We start from the raw sequence: 26774 nt of genomic DNA on the forward strand, positions 1-26774 counted from the left end.
TGCCAGAGAGAGCACATGTTTTATCTCGTGCTGTAGCACTTTCTCATTTAATTGTCATCTCTCTTGGCCTCACTCTACAACTTTTGGTTACACTCTTTCATAGCTCCTTTCATCTTCATACATCACCAGTCACCTGAACATCCATTGGATTCTCGTACTATATCAATTACATTAGTATTCATCTGCCAGCGAGAGCCACATGGATTTTTATACTTACCAACACACTTGTTGTTGTTGCTTTTTTACTTCATACACATCATTACATCATTATACTATCATTTATAGGACCCCTGAGGAAGACTGTCTTGTCAAAACACGAACTGTGTTGGGTCCAACGCTCCCAGTGAACTAGGTCCTTAAGGTTTTTATGTGGATTGCTATGTTGACATATATATATTTTTTAATAAAGTCCATTTCAGGAACATCATCTCTCCACAGTGTTGTTTGGTTTTTCTTGGACTCTTTATTCTCTGTGGATCGTATAGGATCTATTTCTTTGTTTTCGTACTTCCTACTTTTGCATTGAACTCCTCCATAATAATCAGTAGATCTTGTTTCAGTGTTTGATCTATTTAATTTTGAAGTTTTTCATAGCACATCCTCATCTTCTGCGTCTGTCGTTAGAGCATATGCTTGGATCAAGGTGACATTGATCGGCTTTTCCTGTAGATCAGGGGTGTCCAACCTTTTAGCTTCGCTGGGCCGCATTGGCCGAAAAAAATGTTTCTGGGGCCGCACAAACACGCAAACGCTGCAGCAAGACAGAGGAAGGAGCCAGCAAGATGGTAAACACCTGAGACAGCAGAGGAAAACACTGTATTGCCCTCGACTAGGGCTGCACAAAATACTTCATTGGGCCACATGCGGCCCTCAGGCCGCAGGTTGGACACCCCTGCTGTAGATGGATTGGCATGACTCTATCACTGATATCCAGTGCTGGGTTAGTAACTAGTTACAGTAATGCTAGTTACTGTAATTAAGTTATATTTTTAGGTAACTATTAATGTAACTAGTAACTTTTTGATACGATCAACTAACTTAACATAGTAAATGATGGCAGATACAGACCCGAATGGTCCATCCAGTCTGCCCAACCATACATGCTCTATAAATTAATAATTTAATTTAAATGGCCCTTTTTCTTAGATATTTTTGGACCAGAAACCCAGGGTTTTGCCCCAGTAGTGTGCTTAGGTTCTATCTATTGGAGTCTCACTAACAAAATTTACAAGTTACTTTTGTGTTACTCTTTATATAGCATGCAGAACAATTGATGATGAATTTCCTTTTGTGCTAGTTTACTAATTAAACCTCCAATTTGACTCGTTTCTCTTGCCTCGCCACAGTGCATTACAGTAAATACCCATGTACTGGCTATATACATGGTGACAGCCAGCCAAACGGGCTCTACTGAACTGAAATAATTGCTTCATAAAGGATTGGAATGTTTTTACATACTTAGACTAATTTACAAACTCATTTGTATGTATTGTTATTAGTAATATAAAGGGTCTCTGAAGTGGCTAAAAGGCTTTAAACACTAGGGAGAGAACTCCAGAAGGGGAGGGGGGAGTCCCCTCTTTCTAAAAGGAATCTTCCAAAAAGGATTACTGTGGATATAAGATATTCTCACCCTGAGATAAAGAGAAGGCAGTGACAAAGATCTGTGGACTTGAAAAGCACTCTTGAGGGAATGAATGCTGGCTGTGGCCTAATCCTCAGTAAACCCTCAATAGCAGATTTGAGTTTCAGGCTCTTAAAATATGGAAATATATATAATCAGTTATTTTTATGCAGTTTTCATGGCATTTTTGAATATTGACTTGATTGTATTTAACCTAAAATTCTGCCTTTCACTGATGGTTCAGAAAACAAGAAAAGGGCATGGATAGGTGAATGAAGAGGAATGAGGTGCGTTCATAGCAACCACACTATCGCATCACCTTCCCCACCCCATAGGATTTTCTTCCAACCCCCCCCCCAAAAAAAAAAGAACAAAAAAAACCCAAAACTTTGGAAATGTTAAGAAATCAACTTTTTTTTCCAGTATTCAAAACTGATATAGGGGCCTGTTTGTGTTATGCATGTAACTGTAACAGTAAATGTGTGAAATAAGTCAGATATTTTTCTAGTATGTAGTCTCTGTGCAAAGATCTTTTAAGAATAATGAAAGGCAGGTATTATAAATTCTGTGTGTAAGTTTTATAAAAATTAACCTATACCATTCCTCGTAAAATGTTTTAAACAGTAAAACAGAGGATTATAAGGTTTAAACATTCCTGGAGAAAGGGTGATGTTAAAAGCTATATTTTTTTCCTTATATGTCCACACGAAAGCTCTCACTTTAAAAAAAATTAATGTCTGCTGTTTACATTTTTGTAGAATCTCTCGGTAAATAAACTCTGCTTTGTATTTTTTTCAGCCTTCAAAGCTGAGAAGCAAATGGTGGACTGGAAGAGGTAGGTGTTAATATTTATGAAACTTACACACAGAAATTCTAACCTATGCTATTCCTTATAAAATGTTTTAAATAGTGAACAGGGGACCATAATTTTAGTTTGGGTATCAGAAGGGGCAAAATGAACTATTAGTTCTTTTGTACAAGTGTTGAATTCCTAGAAAAAAAATAGCATGTGTAATTTAACAAAAGTTTCTTGAAGAAACATGCAATGTTTATACTCTGTTTTTATATAAAAGATCTCTATAGTAATATAAATTAGTGTGTTCAAAAATCCTTCAAACTATTTTATCAGATGCAACTATCACAGGGCTTAAAGTTAAAAGTAAGGGGTCAAATTCAAAAGCACTTAACCAGATAACAGACCTGCTAAGTGCAGATAACAGCTCCTGAAAAGTGCCTCTGACTTGAAAATTCAAATCACTATATTGATTATATCACTGAAAATTCTTGTAGAATTCAAGATGGGAGCAATTCTATAAGTGGGCACCTCCTTTTAGGCATCCTGATGCCAAACAGTGAAAACTTATTCCATAAGGGCATTTGGGCTCCCAGATTTCATTATAAAATACTATTGTAACCCAGCATCAGCATGCCTACAAGCTTTTATCCAGTCTATTCTTTATGATGATTATGGCACTCCTTTCTGTTAATTTGATTGTAAACTGCCTTGTTATTTTAAAATGAAAGGTGGTTTATTAAATACAAATAAATCCAATCATAAACATAATTTATATGAATAAGAAACAACCTCACCCATGCCCCTCCCATGTTCCCCTTTTGCATTTACATGCTATGCCACTTACATACTACCTTACAGAATAGCACTTAGTTGATTTGCTGCAATATATTTGCATATAAGTGTACTCTTACTAGTGAAGGTGCTGGTATTCTATACAGTTACGTGCACAAGTGTTTTGTTTTTTTTTCACACCGCACCAGGTTCCTGCATGGTTCTCCTATGCTATGTTTTTTTGAGAGATTCCTCATGCCACACTGTGCATGCTTCTTTTTAGGGGTCCCCACATGGAGGATACCATGTTTGTGGCATCACTTTTGGTCATGTGGGTTAACCCAGAAGTGATAATATCAATATGGCAAAGAAAGATAACTGCTATGCCCATTTAGCCACCTATGGCGTTTGCTATTTTGGATGTGTCATCAAAATGGTCACGGTCATGTGATGTTTTGGAGCATAGCCCTTGACCATTTCCTTTGATATTATCAAAAGAGTGAGTGGAAAGGCGCACGACTAAGGCATAAAGTGGGCAGAACTTAATCTGGAAATGGACATTGGCTGAAAGTGTAACTTATATACTGTACTAATTACTTTTTTTCCTGAAGCTGATGAATGGGATAGCACTTTCTCTGAGGACAAGCAGGTATAATAATCTCACATATGGGTGATGTCATCCACGGAACCAGATAAGGACACATACCAAGTGCACTTTCACTATAAATTTTAAGACAGTACCCATACCGCACACGTACCCTTGCTTTCCCACTGACATCGACTCATGGAACCTGAAGTTCTTTGTTTTCCTCAGAGCTGAGAAGCTGTCTTCAGTGTTCTCAGTGTGCAAAACCTTTTCATTTTTTGTGGCCTTTCCATTATAATTTTTCATTCTTTTTGTCATTGTTCTTTGTTTTTATCAAGTTCCTCTTCGTTTACTGACTTTTAGTTTTGACAGCTTTTTCATTTTCAGCCTTTGGGAGCATCAAGCTTTTTTGGGTTGCAGTCTACTTGAGCTCCTCAGGCATAGAGCCCTTTGACTTCACGTCGGCAGTTTTCCCCTCCTTGTCCAAATCAGTACTAAATGGCTTCAAGAAATGTTCTCAATGCAATAGAACTTTCTTACGTTCTGATCTGCATAACTGGTGTGTCCTCTGTTCTTGTATGCAAAAAAAGTCACTGAAAGCCTTACAAACTTCAATTCAAAAAAACATTTTGGTATTGCATCAGTGTCAATGAGAATGATTGGAGATTCAAAACCTACCACTGAACTTCCTCTGACCCTAGTCAGCATCTGTATTGTGATGGGGCCAGGGGTAAGCCTAGTGCTGGCAACCCAGCTCCCGCTCCAGGCGCAAATATTAGCGCTCTTTGGAGGACCACTCTGGAATAAGCACAGCAGAGGAAACAAAAACTTCCACCAATAATTGGCAGTTCCACATTTTATTATCCAGTTCAATTGCACTGGTTCTAAGGCAGCCACACCGACTGATGAGGCTTGGAAAAGATTTATCACAAACAATTTATCACAAACAATTTATCAGCAAGTCTGTGCTTCAATCAGGAAAGAAAAGAAACCCACCAAAACCATTTCCTTTTAAACAGGATCTCTCTCTCTCTCATAGTTCTGCTGCCAGGCTTTGCACAGTTCTGGGCAGCACTCTGGTTTCCAGAACCCAAATACAAGAGTTTAGCTCCACTCTCTTTAGACTTGGCACAATTATTGTATTGAGCCCCCTGTTTCTTCAGGAAGTTCCCCCCCCCCCCCGACTACCTGCAGTATAAATACCCCCACTACCCTTATTTCTGGGCAGAAGGCTGGGAACCATTCACCCTTGTTTTAATGGTCTAAGATTTCCCTCCCAAAAGTTCCCACTATCAGGGATGTGCAATGTCAGGTCACTGAATCCACTCCGGGCTTTATTTCTCCTTCTAAGGTTAGTTAGCATTCCCCATTCCCCACTCACTATGCTTTGCTTGCATTCAGGTTTAATTTATACTGTTAGCCAATCTTCACATTCGCACATCAAACTCGCATTCATTATACAGTCCCCCATAAGGACAGAAATGTTCCTTTTAAGTACTTTAGACCATTGTTATAGAACAAACTTTCATTCCCTTCCCCCCTTACTCACTCATGTTGCAGTCAGACATATAGGCTATGGCTTCAGGGCTGCAATCTATTTCATTTCCCTCAGAGATACCTCCCTCTACCTCCATAAGAGATTCCTCACTCTCTGAAGCTGGATACAGGCTATCCTCTGAAGCAGCATTTGGCAAGTCCTGCTCATGGAGCTTTTCCCTTCCAATTAGCCTCTGCTTGGAAAGCAGTTTTGTTAGTTTGGAAGTGCTATAGGACAGGGAGTTTCTTAGCATAAGGCAGTAAGACAGAAGTCCTAGCCTTCAGTTTTCTGTTCTGTGAGGAACATCCTTTTCTCCAGGTTCCTGATTGCTTGTAGTTGTTCTCAGCTGTCTTTGATTTATTCTGCTGTGTAACTTTCACTCCTGCTCTAGCTACATACTGTGACAATATGTAGGAAATAAGTTCATGCTAAGTTGGCAGATACAACTTGTACTGAGCATAACCTCTTCAATGAAAAGGTCACAGAAATGGCAGATACCATTAAAGATTTTTTTTTTAAAAAAGGGTTTTAACAGAAAAATATTGCTACTCATATACACTACTACTGCTGAAGGAAATTAAGGCTTCAGAGTGAGCATATACCAATGAGTACTAAAGACGTAACAGGGTGGAGAAAAAAGCCTCAGAGTAACATAGTAGTGATGAACACAATTAATGCAGAGCTGCCATAATCACAATCATTGGCATTAAAAAAAACTCCAACCCATGTGCAAACAATCTTGCAGCATAGGAGGAACACTATCAACTATGACAAAAGGTGAACGATAAGTAAACTTATCTAGTGCAGTTCTGTAGGTCCGGGCTTTAATTTCTATCAAACAATGATCCAAATTCCATACATTGCCCAAGGAACAGTCCAACTCCATGCAAGCAAAACCCGACAAGAATTCTTGTTTTGTCAGTCAAGCTGACTGCTTCAAGCACAAAACATACCCTGTGTATAATTCTTGCAGTAATGGCACCGGTCAGTGGCATAGTAAGGGGGGTGAAGGGGGAGGGGGGAAGTATGCTCCTGGAGCCATCTTAGTGGGGGCACCGGCACCCGTCCTCCTCTCCACCTTCCCCGCTCCTTCTACCCCCCTCTCACACACTACTGCACACACACACCCCTGCTCTTCCCTGTACTTCTTTAACATTCTGGCATGAGCAGCAGCCCCAACCTGCGTCATCTCTTCCTCTGACGTCACTTTCTGGCCCTGCACCTGGAAAGTGACATCAGAGGGAGAGCCGATGCCGATGTGGGCAGCACATTGCTGATACTTTTCACACTAGGGGAAGGCGCATGCGTACGTGCAGCAGGAGGGGGGCAGGGAAGTAGCAAGTGGGGATGTGGGGGAGGAGCGCCACTGACGCAAGAGCCTCTCACCCTCGCTAGCTACTGGTGTTGGTTTATAAAGGGAACACTGCAGGAGAGGCAGTCCATTTCCTATTGAAAACACTCCAGTCAGAGTTGAATTATTTAAAGGTATATGCACCTAAAAGAATGCGTTCCATTCAATCCTAGTATTTAGCCCCTCCAGGCAAACAGTCTTCAAAGCAAAGATGAGCTTCTGTTCCATCTGCAAAACGATGCTGTGGGGTGGTATGTGACGAAGACGGTCCTAACAACCACATAGATGGACCTGGGTATCACAAAGGTCAAGTGATGCTAAAAACAAAATGTGGAATCAGTTCCTGGACTTCCAAGAGTATAAAATTATGAAGTTTATTAGTACAAAAACCATTCAAAAATATCACAATTTTAAAAGACAAAATAATACAATATAAACCCACTGCATGAATACTAGCCTGACCCTACACGGGCTGTGTTTCGGCTTTGTAAGCCTTCCTCAAAGATACTTCAAATGCAGCAACAGGCAATCAAACCAAATATAAGTCCTCGACAATGCATTCCTTCATTATATCCATTGATACAGTCAAGTATACCATTGCACAGTCTGGAAAGATGAATACACGTGTTTGGAGCAAGGCAAGCAACATGATTCATGGGACACTTGAATTCTATTTCCTTAGGACCCTCTATCTCACCAACCTCCACCTGGGCTTCTCATGTGTCAATCCTATATAATAAAATGCTAGCCGCGCATGCGCACTCAGACCTGCGTGATCTGTAATCCCTGATCTGTGATCTGTATGTCTGTGGTCACAGAGCGTATGCGGCGGCCAGATCGGGAAAGCACAGCACAGCCGGTGACTCCCCCCTCCCGCCCTCACTCATAGCCAAAACCACCACCTCCTCCTTCTCGCCGGATCACCCGCCTTTAAATGGAGAGAAAAGCGCTGCACCGCGCTAATGCTGGCTTTGCCGTCTTCTGTCCACTGCGGCCCGCCCTCTCTGACTACTTCCTGTTTCCACTAGGGTTGGTCGCAGTGGATAGAAGATGCCGAAGCCAGCGGCTGTAACCGCCGATATCCGTTCCTCCAGCGGAGGGGGGGGGTCTGGGAGGAGAGGGAGCGCGGCCACTCAGCGCCCCCCACCGAGGAGCCCAGCAACTTTTCGCTGCCCGGGACCTGAGTCATTTGCCGCCCCCCCTCTTCCCTTACCGCAGGCCCGACTGGCGATTTAAGCAGCGTGTGCAGCAGTCTTCACACGCTGCTTTGGGCCCTTCTACTGCCCTGATTTGCTCCGGATGTGCCAGAATAAATCAGGGCAGTAGAAGGACCCGAAGCAGCGTGTGAAGACTGCTGCACACGCTGCTTGAATCGCCATGTGTAATCGGGCCCACGGGAAGGGAAGGGAAGGGGGGGGGGCTGCAAAGGACTCGGGCCCGCGTTTGTAGTCGCGACTGTGGGAAGGGAAAGGGGGTAGAGGAAACGCTAATGCTGCTGCACAGGGAACTGGTGTGGGGGGAGGGAAATGGAAGGGGGAGGGAATGCTGCTTTGCACAGACAGAGGGAGGAAGGGAGACAGAAAGACAAGAAGAAAGACACAGGGGCAGATGCACAGGGAACTGGTGTGGGGGGAGGGAAATGGAGGGGGAGGGAATGCTGCTTTGGACAGACAGACAACGGGAGGAAGGGAGACAGAAAGAAAAGAAGACACAGGGGCAGGTGCACAGGGAACTGGTGTGGGGCGAGGGAAATGGAGGGGGAGGGAATGCTGCTTCGGACAGACAGACAGAGGGAGGAAGGGAGACAGAAAGAAAAGAAGAAAGATACTGGGGCAGGGAGATACACAGAAAGACAGACAGACAAAGGGGGCCAAAGACAGACAGAAAGAAAGACAGTGGGAGTCGCGTCAGGAGGTGTGCGGGATGCGGCAGAGGGAACTTTTCCAATGGGTGCAACTGGGCGGCTGTCGGGAACCTCTGATCAGGGGCAGAGCAAGGTAAGTGTATCATAGGGATAAGAAGAAGGAGGGGGGGATAAAAAGGAAGGGACGCCTACTGCTGGACAGGGGGAGAAGGAAAGAGGTGCTGATGGACAGGGGTGTGTGAATAAAAAGGAATGGAGGCCTAATGTTGGACAGGGGGAGAAGGAAAGAGGAGCTGCTGGACAGGGGTAGGTAAAACAAAGGGAGAAGGGCTGCTGCTGCATAAGGAGAGCAGTGAAGGGGTTGTGGTGGACACAGGGGAGGTAAAAGGAAGGGAGAATGGACAGGGGGAGCAGGCAAGGGGTGGTGATGGACAGCCAAGGAAAAAGAAAGACAGAAAGAAAGAAAGCGGCTAAGGAGAGAGAGAGAAAGAAATAAAGAGAGACACACACACATATATTCTAGAACCCGTTAATGTAACGGGCTATAAGACTAGTTGCATATAATACAGTACATCTAAAGTCTGCAAACGTATGTTGTTTCTCCAATGAGTCACAAATAGGATGATGTCCTGTAATCATCATTTACTCACCCTCTAGCGCAGGGGTAGGGAACTCCGGTCCTCGAGAGCCGTATTCCAGTCGGGTTTTCAGATTTCCCCAATGAATATGCATGCGATCTATTTGCATGCACTGCTTTCAATGCATATTCATTGGGGAAATCCTGAAAACCCGACTGGAATACGGCTCTCGATGACCGGAGTTCCCTACCCCTGCTCTAGCATGTTGCAGTGAACACAGTTTCCATATCGCCAGTGACCCATTTTTTCATTACTAGTAGTAGCAGACCATACATCAAAAGGGCAAAGCAGATCTTTTAAATGTCTACTGTACGCAGTTACGCATTTAAGATTTTGAAAATATTCTTCAATTTCCAACATCCGCCAATGTTTTTAAAAAAATCTTATTAAAAGATAAAGCTGAGAACTTCAAAACACAAATTATTTTATCTTGCTCATTCAATTTTTTCCTGTATTCCAAAATCTTTGGAAAGTTTACCATCCTAATTGTAGGTTACAATCTGAAGGTTGTATTAAGCTTATAAATGATGAGGAAACTAGGATCTACTACAAGAAAATTAGAGATATGATGTTTTCAGTAGTGGGAGTACAGCTCTGGAACTTGCTTCCTGGAATTACAAGACTGTCTAAAGATCGTACATGTTTCAGGAAACAGTTGCAAACTCAACTGTTTGTTGATGCATTTATACAATATGTAAAGACTGAACACTGAATAAATCTGACATTGCATTGTCCCTATGGGTTAATGTAGTGATGTCGCAAGATGAAGTAAGAACTCTAGCTTGATAAAAATTGATATGTTAATGTTAATTTTGTTCGATGTACATTTGGTTTGTCTTTATAATATGTATGTTATTTTGTACATCGCTTTGATTTTAAGCGGTTTATACATTTTTAAAAAATAAATAAATTCTAACAATGCAGGTCTAGGGCTGTACCATGCTCTTTTCTAAGATTTCTGTATAATCCTTCTGGGATATAAGAACATAAGAATTGCCGCTGCCAGGTCAGACCAGTGGTCCATCGTGCCCAGCAGTCCACTCACGCGGCAACCCTTAGGTGAAAGACCAGTGCCCTAACTGAGACTAGCCTTACCTGCATGCGTTCTGGTTCAGCAGGAACTTGTCTAACTTTGTGTTGAATCCCTGGAGGGTATTTTCCCCTATAACAGCCTCCGGAAGAGCGTTCTAGTTTTCCACCACTCTCTGGGTAAAGAAGAACTTCCTTATGTTTGTACGGAATCTATCGTCTTTTAACTTTAGAGAGTTCCCTCTCGTTCTCCCTACCTTGGAAAGGGTGAACAACCTGTCTTTATCTACTAAGTCTATTCCCTTCATTATCTTGAATGTTTCAATCATGTCCCCTCTCAGTCTCCTCTTTTCAAGGGAGAAGAGGCCCAGTTTCTCTAATCTCTCACTGTACGGCAACTCCTCCATCCCCTTAACCATTTTAGTCACTCTTCTCTGGACCCTTTCGAGTAGTACTGTGTCCTTCTTCATGTACGATGACCAGTGCTGGACGCAGTATTCCAGGTGAGGGCATACCATGGCCCAGTACAGGGTCATGATAACCTCTGATTGTTTGTGATCCCCTTCTTAATCATTCCTAGCATTCTGTTCGCCCTTTTTGTCGCCACTACACATTGCGCGGACAGCTTCATTGACTTGTCGACCAGTACTCCCAAGTCTCTCTTCTGGGGGGTCTCTCCAAGTACTGCACCGGACATCCTGTATTTGTGAATAAGATTTTTGTAACTGACATGCATCACCTTACACTTATCCACGTTAAACCTCATTTGCCATGTCGCAACCCATTTCTCAAGCGTGTTCATGTCACGTTGCAGGTCTTCGAATCCTTCACTACTTTGAATAACTTTGTATCATCTGCAAATTTAATCACCTCACTCATCATACCAATTTCCAGGTTGTTTATAAATATGTAGAAGAGCACGGGTCCAAGCACCGAATCCTGTGGCACTCCACTCATGATGCTTTTCCAGTACGAGTATTGTCCATTTACCCACACTCTCTGTTTCCTATCCGCCAGCCAGTTTTTATTCCACGTGAGTATTTCACCCTTGATTCCATGGCTCACAATTTTTCAGAGTAGTTATCCATGTGGAATCTTGTCGAACGCCTTCTGAAAATCCAGATATACAATGTCAACTGGGTCACCCTTGTCTATCTGCCTGTTTACTCCCTCGAAGAAGTGCAGTAAGTTTGTCAAGCAAGATCTTCCTTTGCTGAAGCCATGCTGGCTGATCCTCATCAGATTGTGTCCATCAAGGTGATCAATGATGAGGTCATTTATCAGTGCCTCTACCATTTTTCCCAGTACCAAGGTCAGACTCACCAGTCTGTAGTTTCCCGGATCTCCCCTTGAACCTTGCTTGAAGATCGGCGTAATATTCGCCACTTTCCAGTCCCGCTTCCTTTGCAGGTCATTTCTCCTTAATATATCGAAAGAACGGCTTGAAGTATTTTGCCTCCTTGGCTAGTTTTTCCTCGTACTCTCTATTGGCCCCTCTTACTGCCTTATGGCACCTACTTTGATGTTGTTTGTGCTTTTTCCCATTTTCATCCGTTTTTTTATCTTTTCCATTGCTTAAACGAAGTCTTCTTGTCTCTGATTGCTTCCTTCACCGCTAAAGTGAGCCACGCCGATTCCTTGTTCTTTTTCCTCTTGGATCCCTTGTTGATACGCGGTATATATAGATTTTGCGCCTCGGTGACTGTGTCCTAAAAAGGGATCATGCTTGCTCTAGCATTTTTACAGTGCTTATCCTCTTCTTAATCTTCTTCCCCACCATGAGTCTCATCCCTTCGTAATTACCTTTTCGGATGTTCAGTGCCGTGACCGTCATTCTGGATCAATGTTTTGCTCCTGTGTCCAGATTGAAGTGGATCATATTGTGATCACTGCTTCCCAGCATCCTTTCTACTTCTACACCTTGTACCGGTCCTCATAGTCCATTTAGAATTAAGTCCAGAATTGCATTTCCTCTCGTATTTTCCTTGACAAGTTGTCCAGGAAGCATTCGCCTACAGCATCCAGGAACTTGGTCTCCCTACTGCAGCCAAAGGTGCCTAGGTTCCAGTCTATCCCCGGAGTATTGAAGTCACTCATGATAACTGCGTTGCCTCCCTTGCAGTTTCATTTAATCTCTGAGATATAAATATTTGTCAGGTGAAGCTATTTATTGTCATAGAATTGTGCGTGTCCTTTAGTAATCATAATGATAACTGAACTCACACAGATTGCCCTGATCAAAAGTTTACATATCCTTGAATGTTTAGGCTGTTAATATACACTCAAGTTGACACACACAGGTTGAGATAGCAGTGAAAGGTAAGTAGTCACACCTGTGCCTTGTTTGATTGTAATTAATGTCTGTGCATAGTCTGTGAGGTTCTTAGCTGTTGAGAAACCCTTATGCATTTCAAACAGGGCTGCACTGACTTTGCTGGTTACTTAAGCATAAGAACACAAGAACTGCTATACTGGGACAATGGTGGCCAACCCAGGTCCCAAGTACCTAGCTAGATCCTGAGTAGTAAAACAGATTTTATGCTGCTTATCCTAGGAATAAGCAGAAGATTTCCCCAAGCTATCTAAATAATGGCCTATGGACTTCTCTTTTAGGAAATTATCCAAACCTTTTTTAAACCCTGCTAAGCTAATTGATTTCACTACATTTTTCAGTAATGAATTCTAGAGTTTAATTACATGTTGTGTGATTATTTTTTCCAGTTTCCTTTAAATCTACTACAGTGGAACCTTGGTTTACGAGCATAATTCGTTCCAGAAGCATGCCTATAACAGAAAAGTATATCAAAGCAAGTTTCCCCACAGGAATGAATGGAAACTCGCTTTGATTCGTTCTACCTCCTCCTTCCCCCCCGAGGATACCAGTGTTGCTCCATCACCTCCTCCCACCCCGCTCTTACCAGCATCGCACCCCCTGAACCGGCATCGCAACCCCCCCTACGAACCCCCCCCCCCCCCGCGAAAACCGCATCGCACCCCCGTGCTGGAAGTGGCATCCGTTTGCCCTCCCTCCCAAACATGCTCCTTACCCCATCTGCTGCTTGTGCGAGTGAAAGAAAGCTCCCGCCTCTTGCCTGGGCTGGGCCTTGAGCATCTGTGCATGCTCAAGGCCTTCTGGCTTTCGTTCTCTTGGAGAGAACAAGATCTCGGAGAGAATGAGAGCCAGAAGGCCTTGAGCATGCGCAGATGCTCAAGACCCAGCCCAGGCAAGAGGCGGGAGCTTTCTTTTACTTGCACAAGCAGCAGATGGGGTAAGGAGCATTTTTGGGAGGGAGGGCAGGCGGATGCCACTTTCAGCATGGGGGTGTGATGCGGATCTCGCAGGGGGGGGGGTTGCAATGCCTGTTCGGGGTGTGTGATGCTGTTAGAGTGGGGGGATGTGCTCATGTATCGGAACATGCTCGGTTTGCAAGACAAAAGTTTGCTAAGTGTTTTGCTCATCTTGTAAAACACTCGCAAACCGGGTTACTTGCAAACCTAGGTTCTACTGTACTTTGTAGCTTCTTCGCATCGAAAGAGTAACCAAGCAAATTCACATCTATCCTTTCCACTCCACTCAGTATTTTATAGACCTCTATCATATCACCCCTAAATCATCTCTTCTCCAAGCTGAAGCACCCTAGCTGCTTTAGTCTTTCCTTAAAGGGAAGTCGTCCCATCCGTTTTATCATTTTTGTCTCTGTCTCTCTCCCTTTTCTAATTCTGCTATATCTTTTTTGAGATACACTGATCAGAACTGCACACTCTATTCAAGGTTTGGCCTTACCATAGAGGAATACAAGAGCATTATAACATTTTCATCTTTGTTTTCCATTCCTTTCCTGATGATTCCTAACATTCTATTTGCTTTCTTATCCACCGGCGCACATTGAACTGAGAGTTTCAATATATCCTCAATGATGACACCCTAGATCCTTTTCCTCAGCATTGACTCCTAACATAGAACCCTGCATCGTGTAGCTATAGTTATCCCAGGACAAGCAGGCATTCTATTCTCACTTGTGGGTGATGTCATCCATGGAGCCCCGGTACGGACAGCTTTAAAAGTGCATCGCCACTTTAAGAACTTGAGAAAGTTCACAAACTGCCCGCACTGCGCATGCCGACTTAGGCTCGCGGCACCTCAGTTCTTAGTTTTCCGTGGAGCTAAGAAGTTGTGTTTCTGAACGCTGTTTAGTTTTTTTCCTTTGCCTTCCCGCTCACGTATTTTTTTTCATTAATTTTCTTCTTTCTTTATTAGTAAAAAAAAAAAAAAAAAAGAGAGAGAGAAGAATCTTTTTTTCTTCTTTTTTTTTCTTTGCAGCTTTTTGCCATTGAGGACTTTGTTATTTCTCTCAGCCATTGAGTTTGACTTGGCTGATGTGGTCTTTCTGTCCATTTCCATTAACTGTCTTCAAAAAGTGCTGCAGGTGCCAGAGGCCAATTTCTATCACCGACCCACAAAGTTGGTACTTGCAGTGCTTTTGGCCTGAACACTGGGTAGAATCCTGCGCTTGGTGTTCTACCCTGCAGAAACTTACATCAAGAGCAAGAAGCTGCAACAGGAGAAGTTGTTCGGGACAAGCATGGACACTGAAAAAACATTGCAACCTTTGATGTTGAAGACATCGACACCGACATTGGGAGACCTTGCTCCATCCGGTAAGCCAGCTAAGAAGCCACCAACTTCCTAATCGGTGTCGCAAAATTCCATGTTGGTAAATAGAGTTCTAAATTACAATTTCTACATCTCCTGCTATATCAAGCATCTAGTTCGGAAATTGCCTTCTTTTGATATACATTCCTTCTCAACATCTGCAAGAATTTCATCATATATTTCGCACCCTATTTCGCACCTTAGCCAGAAGGTATATGGCAAGATCTGCTTATAATGCATTTGAATTATCTTCCAGAGCTTCAGCTATGTCAGTGGCTATAAGACGTCTCGTATGGCTAAGAGTCTGATATGGATATCAATCTTCAGGACAGATTAGCTAACATACCCTGTTTGGGAGAGGAGCTTTATGGTGACTCTATTGAAAATGCTACAGAAAAGTTCACGGACCATGAGAAACATTGGGATGCTTTGGTTAAATCCAAGCCTAAGCCCTCAACTTCTATCAAAGGGCGTTTTTCTTCAAAACCAACTGCTCCTCCTAGGCCACAGCAGAATAAACAGAAGTAACAGTGCCCTCAAAAATCTCAATCGGCAACTCCTCCAAAGCCTGCTCAGTCATTTTGACAAGCTTCTAGAGAGCATAGCCCTGCTGTTCCTCTTTCCCAGCCTCTTCTCAACCAATCGGAGGTCAGCTCCAATTGTATTATCAAGTTATTCAAGAAGGAATACTCTCTTCATTTCATCATCACACCTATAGATCATCCTCCAAGAGAGTATTCATTCAACCCTCAGCAAACTTCCCTTCTTCGGGAGACAGAATCTCTTCTCCTCCTCAAAGCAATAGAAGAGTTTCCACCTCTCCAGAGGAATTGGGGGTTTTACTCCCGGTATTTCCTCATTCCAAAGAAGACAGAGGTCTACGTCCAATTTTATACCTCAGGGGCCTGTACAAGTTTTTAGTAAAGGAAAAATTTCATATGTTATCTCTGACAACTTTATATCTCTCTTAGATCGCAACAATTGGCTATGCTCTCTCGATCTGAAAAAGCTTATACTCATATTCCAGTGCATCGACCTCCAGAAAATTCCTCAGATTTCAGGTAGCGCAGCACCATTATCAATACAGAGTCCTATCCTTTGGCCTTGCATCCTCTCTCAGAGTATTCGCCAAGTGCCTAGTTGTAGTGGCAGCAGCGTTGTAGGCTCAGGGTCTCCAGGTGTTTCCCTATCTGGACGATTGGCTGATCAAAGATCCAACCTCGCCAGGAGTGATGGTAGCAACTCACTTCACAATTCTCTTCCTTCAGCGATTGGGGTTTGTTATGCCTATGACCAGGGGGTAATTGAAACTATCTGATCTGGGTGTTGCCAAGACAACATCAAAGGTTTCCACAACAAGTATCTTGACCTTTTTGACCTGGGAGTTGCCCAAACAGCATCAAAAGGACAGATGGGAAACCGGTCTCTGTAACACCTCCTTGATAACATCAAAAGGACTGGCCAGGGGGGTAACTGAAACTCAGCATACTACTGACATGTATCCACAAGTCTGCTTATCTGACATTCTGACCTCCTTGACCTGAGTGTTGCCCAAAACAACATCAAAGGGAACCAGATGGGAAGCCGTTTCTGCAACACCTCCTTCTGATATCCTGACCTGGGAGTTGTCAAAACAAAGAACAAAAGACCTGAATCGTAACAAAGGACGCTAATTACTGCAGGACCAGCTGTTTTACTATGAGCTCAGCAGTTTTTTTCCTATATAAGAACGGAATTCTGCCCCTAACATCAGAATCCAAGACGTCTCCAGGAACAGAATCCAAAGATGTCTAAAGGGGCAGTCTCCCGTGTCTACTCGCCTATCAATTGAGGGATTCCCAATTGTGAAGGAAGAGTGTTTGCCTGAGATACGGTGATGCTATTTTATTCTTATATTCATCTATATATATATAAGTATAATAAAGTGTTATTGTTTATGCTTTATATTGTCTGTGTGCTTTTCTGAGTGTCACTGATCATCCCATTTGACAGAAATAAGTGGCGGAACATATTGGTACCAGAAGTAGGGTGATCAATGTGGTCAAAAAAGCTACCTAGAAAACAAGGGGTTGAGGAGCAGGCTCCCAATCCCTCCATTCCAAATGGGAATGACAGTATAGGTAAATTAATGGCCACTGAGTGGTCTGTAGAAGCAGGATTAAGTGAATCCTGTACTTTTGGAAGTGGGGATCCACATGAACTATGTGCCTCCTTACAAAAGGTGAAAATCTCAAAAGGAGAAGAGCAAGAAGGAATTTCTAGACAAGGAAGGATGATTTTGTCAGACTGGAGGAATTTGCATGAAGCTAAACAGGAATTACAATTGAAATTAGGAGAGCTGGAAAAGAAAAGGTATAATCAACAGCATGCCATTAAAATGCTACAATGTCAGAATAAGTTGTTAATGGATAAGGTAGACACCTATCAAAATGTAACAGGAAAGGCAGCTGTGCAATGTGCACAATATAAATATAAGAAACGGAGGCGGAAAGTGAGTTACAGAAAAGTTAAAATCTTAATTTATCATCTGCCGGATGATTGGAATCCAAACAAACGGGATGGGGATATTTGGGATTCAAATTCTAATAACAGTGAGGAGGATATATGTGTTGAAGGAGAACAGGCAGAAAGTTTAGAAGCAGAGCCTGTGAGGAGACAAAGATTACAGGGAAGTCTATAAACAGGAGAAAATCTAACTAGAAATAATGTTATGGAGGATGTTACTCCACATGAAATCATGGATACGATGGCACGCTTTACATAGCAGCCTGGGAAACCACTAATACAATGGGTAATTTGGGTGCAGGAGCTGGGCGCAGCAGGGATTATGTTGGATGCCACAGATGCCCCTAAATTTGTTCAAATTAGTCAAGAAGGAGCAGTGCAAAATGCGTTGCGGGAGGATCCTTATCCTGCAAAATATGCCCAATGGTCTTTATTAGAGATAATTAATAGGGGTGTCACGAGGCGATATCCACTTGAATCTGATTGGCCCTCAAATGATAAAATTTGGTATACATTAAAAGATGCTCAAATGAGAATTAAGGAGGAAGCTATGAAGGTAGCCTTAGTAATAGGTCACGCTGACACATATATGTCATTACCTTTTACTGTGTCCATGAGAAATAAAATTATTAAGTATGCTGCACCGGCATACAAACAGGTAATGATAACTTTGTTGATCAATCAAATAGACAGGACTATTTTGGAAGCCTTAGAAGCGGTCCGACAGTTAGGAGATCGGGGGGACTGGGGACCTCAAAATACCTTTGATAAAAAGAGAAAAGGACAATCCAATTCAAACAGGGCTAATCGGGTGTCTTGGAGGAATATGTTTTTGGCATTAATAAAAGATGGGAAAGATACAGGGACGTTATGGGAGATGTACAGAAGTAGAGGACTGGGAAAGAAATCTATGTCTCAAGCACAAATGAACAAAGGAGAGAGGGAGGATATTTTGGTGCCAACGGCTCCCCCTGAAGAAACTGCTTCCATTCTTTATCCTGATTTAAAAGGGTGGAAGTGTTGGGAGGATCAATAATGTGAATGCCGAGCCTCAGTGTTTGTCTGGACCAAATTAGAACAGCGTCCGCAGGTAGAGATAAATATTTAGTAGAAATCTGGGGAGCAAAAGGTACAAGCTGTAGTGGACACTGGAGTGGAGGAATATAAATATCAGGATTGGGGGGAAATTATACAAGCGGGAAGAAAAAAAAATATTACAAATTTTAAAATTGGACAATTACCAATTTGGGAATATACTGTATTAATCTATGGGATTCCTTAAAATATAATAGGGCTAGATATCCCATTTGACAGAAATAAGTGGCGGAACAGGGTTTGAAATCAATTTTCCCAAATACCAACTTCTACCCTCTCAGAATCTGCAATTTATAGTAGCTCTGCTAGACACCAATCATCTCAGAGTGTTTCTTTCTCAGCAAAGACAATAATAATAATAAAGCTTTATTTATATCCCATCATCCCTTTTCAGTTCTAGATGGTATACAGTAGTGGAAAAGAATTTGATTCAGCTTTGCAATCAGACTTATCATCTTCCATCAATCTCAGCCAGACAAATGATAGTACTTCTGGGTCACATGGCTTCCACGGTACATGTTATTCCATTTGCAAGACTTCATCTCAGGATTCCTCAATGGACTCTCGCATGTCAGTGGTCTCAAGCTCTCGACCCACTGTCTCAACACATTACAGTCACATCTTCACTTCGACAATCTGCAGTGGTGGATGAACTCTTCCAAAACTAAACTAAACCATAGGCGTATATACTGCATCTTCTCTATAACAATAGAGCTCGGCACGGTTTATAAAAATTAGAAAAGAGAACAAGTACAATATGAATTTGGAATAGTATGGAGAGGAGCGGAATTTACAACTTTGAAAATAGCCAAGTTTTCAGGTGCTTTTGAAATAGTTGGAAAGAGTCCAGATCATGAGTTGAACAGAAAAATGATTCCACAACTCAGTAATTTTGAAAAGTAGAGATTTCCCTAGTTTGCCAATGTAGATAACGCCTTTTGATGTTGGAAAGGACAATTTAAATTTTTGAGTAGATCTGATTATATCAGATCTTACAGAATCCAGGACAGAGGAATTAAAGGGGAAAGAATGCCATGCAAGATCTTGAATGTTAAGCAGGCACATTTAAAATACACTCTGGAATTTATTGGAGGCCAATGAAGTTTTTGCAGAAGCAGAGAAACATGATCAAGCTTACTTTTTGCAAAGATCAGCCTGGCTGCAGTATTCTGGATCACTTGAAGTCTTTGAAGGCTTTTCTTGGTCAGGCTTAAATAGACTGAATTACAATAGTCCAGCCTCGAAAGAATGATTGATTGAACAAGGACAGCAAAATGTTGATGGAAACAGGACTCACTTTCCTCAACATATGGAAACTAAAAAAGCATTTTTTTTTTTACCAAAGAATTAAGATGGTCATTAAATGAAAGGTAAAATCTATAATGACACCCAAAACTTTACTTGAGAATTCAATTTGCAATGAAGATCCTGAGGGCAACAGAATGGCATCATGTATGCAGGTAAATTAGGGAAATCCCTTTTCTTCAAATTCACTGAGCTTCGGAATAACCTCCCTGCCCCGCTGTGGAACCTAGGCTCTTTCCAATTATTCCGAAAGCATCTGAAAACCTGGCTTTTCTCCAAAACATAAAGCTATCTATTTAAAATGTGAAGTTAGCTATCCTCTTCATAACCTCTAATTTCTTATTATGTCCTTTCCTCATTTATTGAATTACCTGTAAACCGTGCCGAGCTCTATCTTTATGGAGATGATGCGGTATACAAACTTAAGGTTGTAGACCAAGCCAAAATAATTTTGTTTTGGACTCATTTAGCTTCATTTGTACAGTAAGGGCCCATTACTGAAGTTTCGTTATACATTTTATTATATTCCCAACAACATTAGCGAGATTCGAGTCTATCTCAAGGAGAACAGGGAGATAAACAGAAAAGCTTCAAAGTAGTCATATAGATGTTGAAAAGAATAGGTGATAGAGGTGGGACTCCGCATGATGGCTTCCAAGGGGAAGACATAGTGCCATTCATACTGACAGTATATTACATTACATTAGTGATTTCTATTCCGCCATTACCTTGCGGTTCAAGGCGGATGGAGCCAAACTGCCAAAAATTTTCATTCGTGAATTTTTTTGCCTACTTTGCTGACCTGTAGAAATGGAAGCATGAACGAGATCGTAAGAATTTTGAAAATCAGTCTAAGGCTGTGGATTCAATACCTATCTTGGAAAGTTGGTAAATCAAAATATCGTGGTGAAAGACGTCGAAGGCTGCCGATAGATCGAATTGTAGCAGAATTACAAACTTATTACGCGATTACAATTGAAAACCTGACTATCTGGTGGTCCTCCAGGACAGGGTTGGGAACCACTGTTTTAAATCCTTAGCACAGTGAGGGTAAGGGAGGCCAATCGTCCCCCTCACTACACTGAGACTCCATCTTCTAAAGCTCTCTCTTTGGCGGGAAACCCGCCCCCTCTTCCCTGGAGCCAGCCTTGTTTCTGTCCAGCCCTTCAAAGGGTTCCGGGCCCCAACTGGGGAGCTTGCTCCGTCCTATCTCATGCATGCAGTGCCTAGCTCTGCCCTGTCTCTTGTGTGCAGCATCAAGCTTTTTTAAAAGCCTGGCGCCAATTTGTCCAGCTGACTCCACACTAGCTAACATTTCATCTTACTTCGGCGTGGGAGCTTACTCCACTCTGCTGCTTACATGCAACGTCAAGCTTTCCAGCCCAATACTTTCCAGCTGACCCCATACTAGTTGATATCTCATCTTACTTCAGCGTGAGAACTTGCTCTGCCCTGTCCCTTACGTGCAGCATCAAGTTTTTTTAAAAGCTCAGTGCCAAGCTTGCCAGCTGACTCCACACTAGCTTTTGTAAAAGCTTGGTGCCCAGCTTTCCAGCTGACTCAACACTGGCTGACATTTCACCTTACTTCGGTGTGGGAGCTCACTCTTCCCTGTCTCCATGTGCCTAAGGCCCCGCCCACAGGAGGGGCCTAAGGCTCCCGGGACTATTCTGATTGGCCCAGGCACCACCTGTGGGCGGGGTTTCTGCCACCTGGGCCAATCCAGCCCCATTCTGGACCCGGCTTGCCTGCCGGACGGGCGGGCTTGGCACCCGTCCATCAGGCCAACGTAACAGGTACGGGGAAGGGGGGTAGGGTGGTCGTGGGGTTGGCCTGGGGGGTCGCAGGTCGGTGGGGGTGGCCGATCGGGGGTTCTGGGGGGGCAGTCATTGGGGGAAGGGGCTTGTGTCGAGGGCAGGAGGGCCTGGGATCCCTCCTGCCCGTATTGTAGTGGGGGGTGAGGGGTAGGAGGTCGCCAGGGCCAGGAGGGCTTGGGCTCCCTCCTGGCCCCTTCGTGTCATAGGGGGGGTCGCCAGGGCCAGGAGGGCTTGGGCTCCCTCCTGGCCCCTTCGTGTTGGAGGGGGGTCGCCGGGGCCAGGAGGGAGCCCAAGCCCTCCTGGCCTGCTTGTACTTGGCAGGGGTGGCACGATTGCCGGGGCAAGAGGGCTTGAGCTCCCTCTTGCCCCGATATCGTCGGGGGTGCCACGGCTGCAGCGGGGCAGGAGGGCTTGAGTTCCCTGTTGCCCTGATGTTGTCAGGGGGGTCGCGGTTCGATGGGGCAAGAGGGTTTGGGCTCCCTCTTGCCCCGATGTTGTTGGGGGGGTTTGCGGTTCGACATGGCAGGAGGGCTTGGCCACCTTCCTGCCTGGATCGTTGTGGGGGGGGGGGGGATTCTGTAACTGGTGTTGTTTTTGACTTTTAGGCGAAGGACTGGCTCCTCCTTCGCCTAAAAGCCCTTCTGTTGGACATTTGTGGCTTAGGCGTCTTTTTGGTTCATTATGGGCAAAAAGTGTAGACGTTGTGGAGGTGTACTTGTAGACATAGTGGTGATCTGGGCATTTAGTAGAGGCAGGCCATAATCAAAATAAGGACGTTTGTTTTGGTTATGGACACTTTCCCTGCTTCTGCTTTGAACGTTTAAGGACTTAGGCCAAAAGGGGACTTAGACGTTTTTTTTTATTATGCCCCTCCACGTTTCTAGGCATATAAACTAGAAGGGGGGGGGGGTGGTGTATGTATGAAGGACAATTATAGAGACCACCCCCAGCAAAGAAAAGGTGTGATAGTAGTAAAGATTGCAACATAAACAATATCAGCAACTCATTTCTTAGCATTGCAACGGAAAGTGAAACGAAACAAAAATCTATACGAAAAAGGAGATTACCGCTGAAAAATAGCTGGAAAGCGATGATCACAAATGCTCACAGTCTAAGCAACAAAGTTCATGATCTGCAAGCCCTGATGTTAGAGGCAGATCTAGATATTGTCGCTATCACAGAAACATGGTTCAGTGAATCACATGGATGGGATGCAAACATACCGCCAGTGGCATACCTAGCAAATGTGACACCCGGGGCCCATCATTTTTTGGCAACCACCCCCCCCCCATCTATACGAAAAACATGATTTTTAGTAACAAGCCACACGTCACATGTGAGTACTTAGGAAAAGGCAGCATCTTACTTATTGCAGTGAGCAATACATCAATACACCCATTGTAAAACTAAACTAGCCAGACTAGTACTGATCAAGCCTACACCGTCAATCCTAACAGAAAACCATGTCTTTTGAACACACAGAACACAGAAAACACCTTCACCTAGTATGGAATATGTCATCACAAACGAACCCCCTCCCCCTTTTACAAAATTGTAGTGTGGATTTTAGCAAAAAACAAAAGGAATTGACCCCAAAATATCCACAAAGAAGAAAATCCAGAGAAAACCAAAAAAACTCTTTGGATTGACGATGTTCTCAAATGGACTTTATTTGAAAGTATCAAAGTTCCAAAGGTTGAGCATGGGACGCGCACTCATAAAGCTCAAGGTGTGAAAAATAACAAAAAATGCAAAATGGCGCTAACGTAAAGTTACTAAAGTAATTTTATTGTTTTTAATTTTTCCAATCATGACACCAAAAGAATAAAGTATAATTGCATTAGCAGTTACGTTAGCGGGAGATCGTTATAGTTGCCAAAATGCTGGCCTTCTGATAACAAGCTCAGTTTAATATCTCAAGACACTCTATTATATACTTTTGGCTCAGTATGACATCATCAGTTTGACAGCCAATAAAAATCAACAAAGGAGGTGTTTAAAGTTAGACAAAGAAAAATGTTTCAGAAATCCTATTTGTTTGTTTACATTCATTTCTGAATATACATGAACATTTTATAACATTTCCAATATTCCTTTATCATTCTTAAAACTTATTTCAGACAATTTGTCTATGTGTCAGGCAAGCTGTTGACATGTTCTAAACCCTACAAACAGTGCTGAAAATTTGTCAGCCTTAGAGGAAAAGAGGGGTCTCCCTAAGCTGACAGTTTCAAATTTCATGGATCTTCACACAGAAGCCTTCCTATGTTAGAGACTGAAACAGCAGTTTCTGACTTAATTATTTCCAGATTTTATACCCTTTGAATTTCTTTAGGTTGCAAATATATATAATATGTTTTTTCAAAACCTATTCTTTTGTTCAATACACAGCCACACATAATCACTCACTTTCGGGCCCTTCATTCATAATTTTCATTCATATCTCAGCCATTCATATTTAATGCATGTTATATCTTAGTTTAGGATACGTCTTCCTAGCCAGCCTAAGGCACATCTGGTATCAATTAACACCATGATGCTGAGAAGCCTAAACAAAGACTTGGAAAAACTGACCACAAAATGGATTCCAAAGACACTAGAACCCAAAATGGAGTCCATGTGATTTCCTTCATGATCTAGCCTAATAGCAAAGTACATAAAAATAATATTATTATGCTTTCCCTTATATTAATCTGTAGTGTGTTTTTCTGGCCTTGACTTCATCCATATTCAGATTTATATTCACCTTTCTTCGTACGCTTCTATTTGGGCGTGGCCTTAACTGACACATATGCTTGTATCTAACTAGAATTACCCAGAATCATACGAAAAACAGGCACTTTTGTAGAAAAACTTCACAAAATACTGCACTATCATGTTCTGATATCCATTCCATTACCGTCCCATAAACATCACCCCCTACTGGCCACGAGCCACTACTGATCAAGGTACACTAAAATCATCCACATAAAATAATTCCATCCACATAAGAGCCTTAAAGGACCTAGTCTGCTAGGGATAAAGGACCTAACACTGTCCGCGTTTTGACAAAAAGTCTTCTTCAGGGGTCCCTGGGTGTCCTATAAAGGTGAGTACGTGGGAAACAATTGTGTGGTGAACCGGAAGTGAGACACTGCTTGCATTTGTTACTGTCTTCCTTCCATCCACTGTCTGCCATCTCTCTGCCCCTCCCTATATGGCATCTTCTCTCCTTCTATGCCCCTTCCAGAAACTGTATGCCTCCCCCTTCCATCTCTTCATTCACCCCCATTGGCCTGGCATCTCTCTCCTCTCCTTCCCTCTCCCACACCTCTCTTCTGCAACCCCTTTCTTCCCTCATTTTCCTTTTCAATTTATTTTCTGCATCCATCTAGATTACGTTCTTACTACCCTCTCATCAATTTCCTTTTTTACTGTCTACCTACAGCTCGCCACCTCTTTCCCTCATTCCCTCCAGTGTTTCCCTAACTCAATCCTTTTCCCCCATCATCTGCCCCTTCTCCCTACTTCCATCATCTACCCTCTTCTCTCTCCCCTTTCTCCCCACTCCCATCATCTGCCCCCTTCTCTCAGTCTCTCCATCCCCCACAGGCCCATTTTTCTCCCTTCCTCACCTTTCCGATTTTGGCAACAAGATCTGCAAGCCCCCCACCCCCTCATGATGACACTTAAGATCGGCAAAGGGCCTCCTTCTACCCCTGGCATCAACAGAACTTCAGATCGGCAACGCGGTGCTTTCAAAAGCAGAAACAGGAAGCTAAGTCAGAAGGAAGCTTTTGACGTGAGCATTAGAGAATGACAGGGGGAAAAAATTTGTCCCCGTCACTGCACCGTCCCCTTCACTGCCCCATCACCGCCATCCCATTCACCGCCCCGTCACCATCGCAGCATCCATACAAGCCTCAGTACTGCAATATTTAGCTTATTCCTTCCTTATAAATCAAAGTTCTGGCTGCTGAACTGGAGAAAGAGATGTTCAGCTAGCAAGGCTTTGTTTATAAATTTTTATCAACACAACTAATATAGTACTTTATCCTGAAGCAAAAAAAGAAATATAATTTTTTTTCTACCTTTGTTGTCTGGTTTCTGCTTTCCTCATGTTCTCATTCAATTCCTTTCATCCACTGTCTCTCTTCTCTCTGCGTCTTCCATTTGCTCTGTTACTTCAATTTGCCACTCCCTTTCTCCCCCCTTCCAAATTGGTCTGACACCCATCTTCTTCTCTCCGCTCCCCCCATAGTCTGGCATCTCTGTCTTCTTCCCTGCCAGCGTCTTCTCCCCACTCTCTCTTCCCCATTTCCCTTCAGCGTCTTCTCCCCACTCTCTCTTCCCCATTTCCTTTCAGTGTCCTTCTCCCTTCCCCGTCTTCCCCATGTCCTGTCAGCGTCGTTCTCCCCCCTCTGTCTTCCCCATGTCTTTTCAGCATCCTTCACCCCTCTGTCTTCCCCATGTCCTTTCAGCATCCTTCTCCCCCCTCTGTTTTACCCATTTCCCTTAAGCGTCTTTTCCTCTCCACTCCACCTTTCCTCTCTTTCTCCCTCTCTGCCCCTTACCTTCATGGCGCTTCCCCCCCGCCCAACCAACCGACCGACAACAGGCCTGGTCCGACAAACCTCCCTGCCCTGTGGCCGGCGATGTCTAAATGGCCTTCTTCCAGCAGCCGGAGCATTGTCGTTGCATATGGCTGCCGTAAAGGTCGTCTCTGACGCAACCGGAAGTTGCGTCAGAGACGACCTTTACGGTAGCCATTTGCAACAACATCATTCTCCAACGGCTGGAAAAAGGCCGTTTAGACATCGCCGGCCACAGTGCAGGGAGGTTTGTCGGACCGAGCCTGTGGGGGGGGGGGGGGCGGGGGTGAAAGCGCCACAAAGGTAAGGGGCAGGGAGGGAGAAAGAGAGCTAATTCAACTCGATGGGACAGTAAGGAGAGAGGGAATGCGATAGAGACCGTCCGGTTGTGCATCCCCCCCTAAGGCTGCACACAGGGCGGGCCTCCCCCCCCTCCCTTGGTACGCCACTGCATACCGGAATATAATCTTCTTAGGAAGGACAGAGATGGTCAAAAAGGTAGAGGAGTAGCTGTCTATGTAAAGATCAATTTCCAAGCAACCGAAATGCAAAGGACCTGGGGAGAGGAAGAAGCAATATGGATCACTCTGAAAAAAGAAGATGGAACTTCTATCAACGTGGGTGTAGTCTA

At 43.4% G+C, this 26774-nt stretch overlaps 1 protein-coding gene across 23 annotated transcripts in view; it reads left to right on the forward strand.

Moving 5' to 3' along the window:
• CCDC158 (coiled-coil domain containing 158) overlaps positions 1-26774 on the forward strand; it is a 1147529-nt gene that overhangs the window by 265161 nt on the left and 855594 nt on the right. Inside the window, exon 1 of one of the 23 annotated variants that reach the window (XM_033914242.1) lies at positions 2431-2459. The exons of the other annotated variants lie outside the window; for them this stretch is intronic. Within the exon in view, the coding sequence (XP_033770133.1) occupies positions 2443-2459 (17 nt within the window). The 5' untranslated portion in view covers positions 2431-2442. Of the gene's footprint in view, positions 1-2430; positions 2460-26774 lie in introns of those variants that run through there. 23 annotated transcript variants of the gene reach the window in all.

This window comes from Geotrypetes seraphini, chromosome 1 (genome assembly GCF_902459505.1).
Source record: "Geotrypetes seraphini chromosome 1, aGeoSer1.1, whole genome shotgun sequence".
NCBI lineage: Eukaryota > Metazoa > Chordata > Amphibia > Gymnophiona > Dermophiidae > Geotrypetes > Geotrypetes seraphini.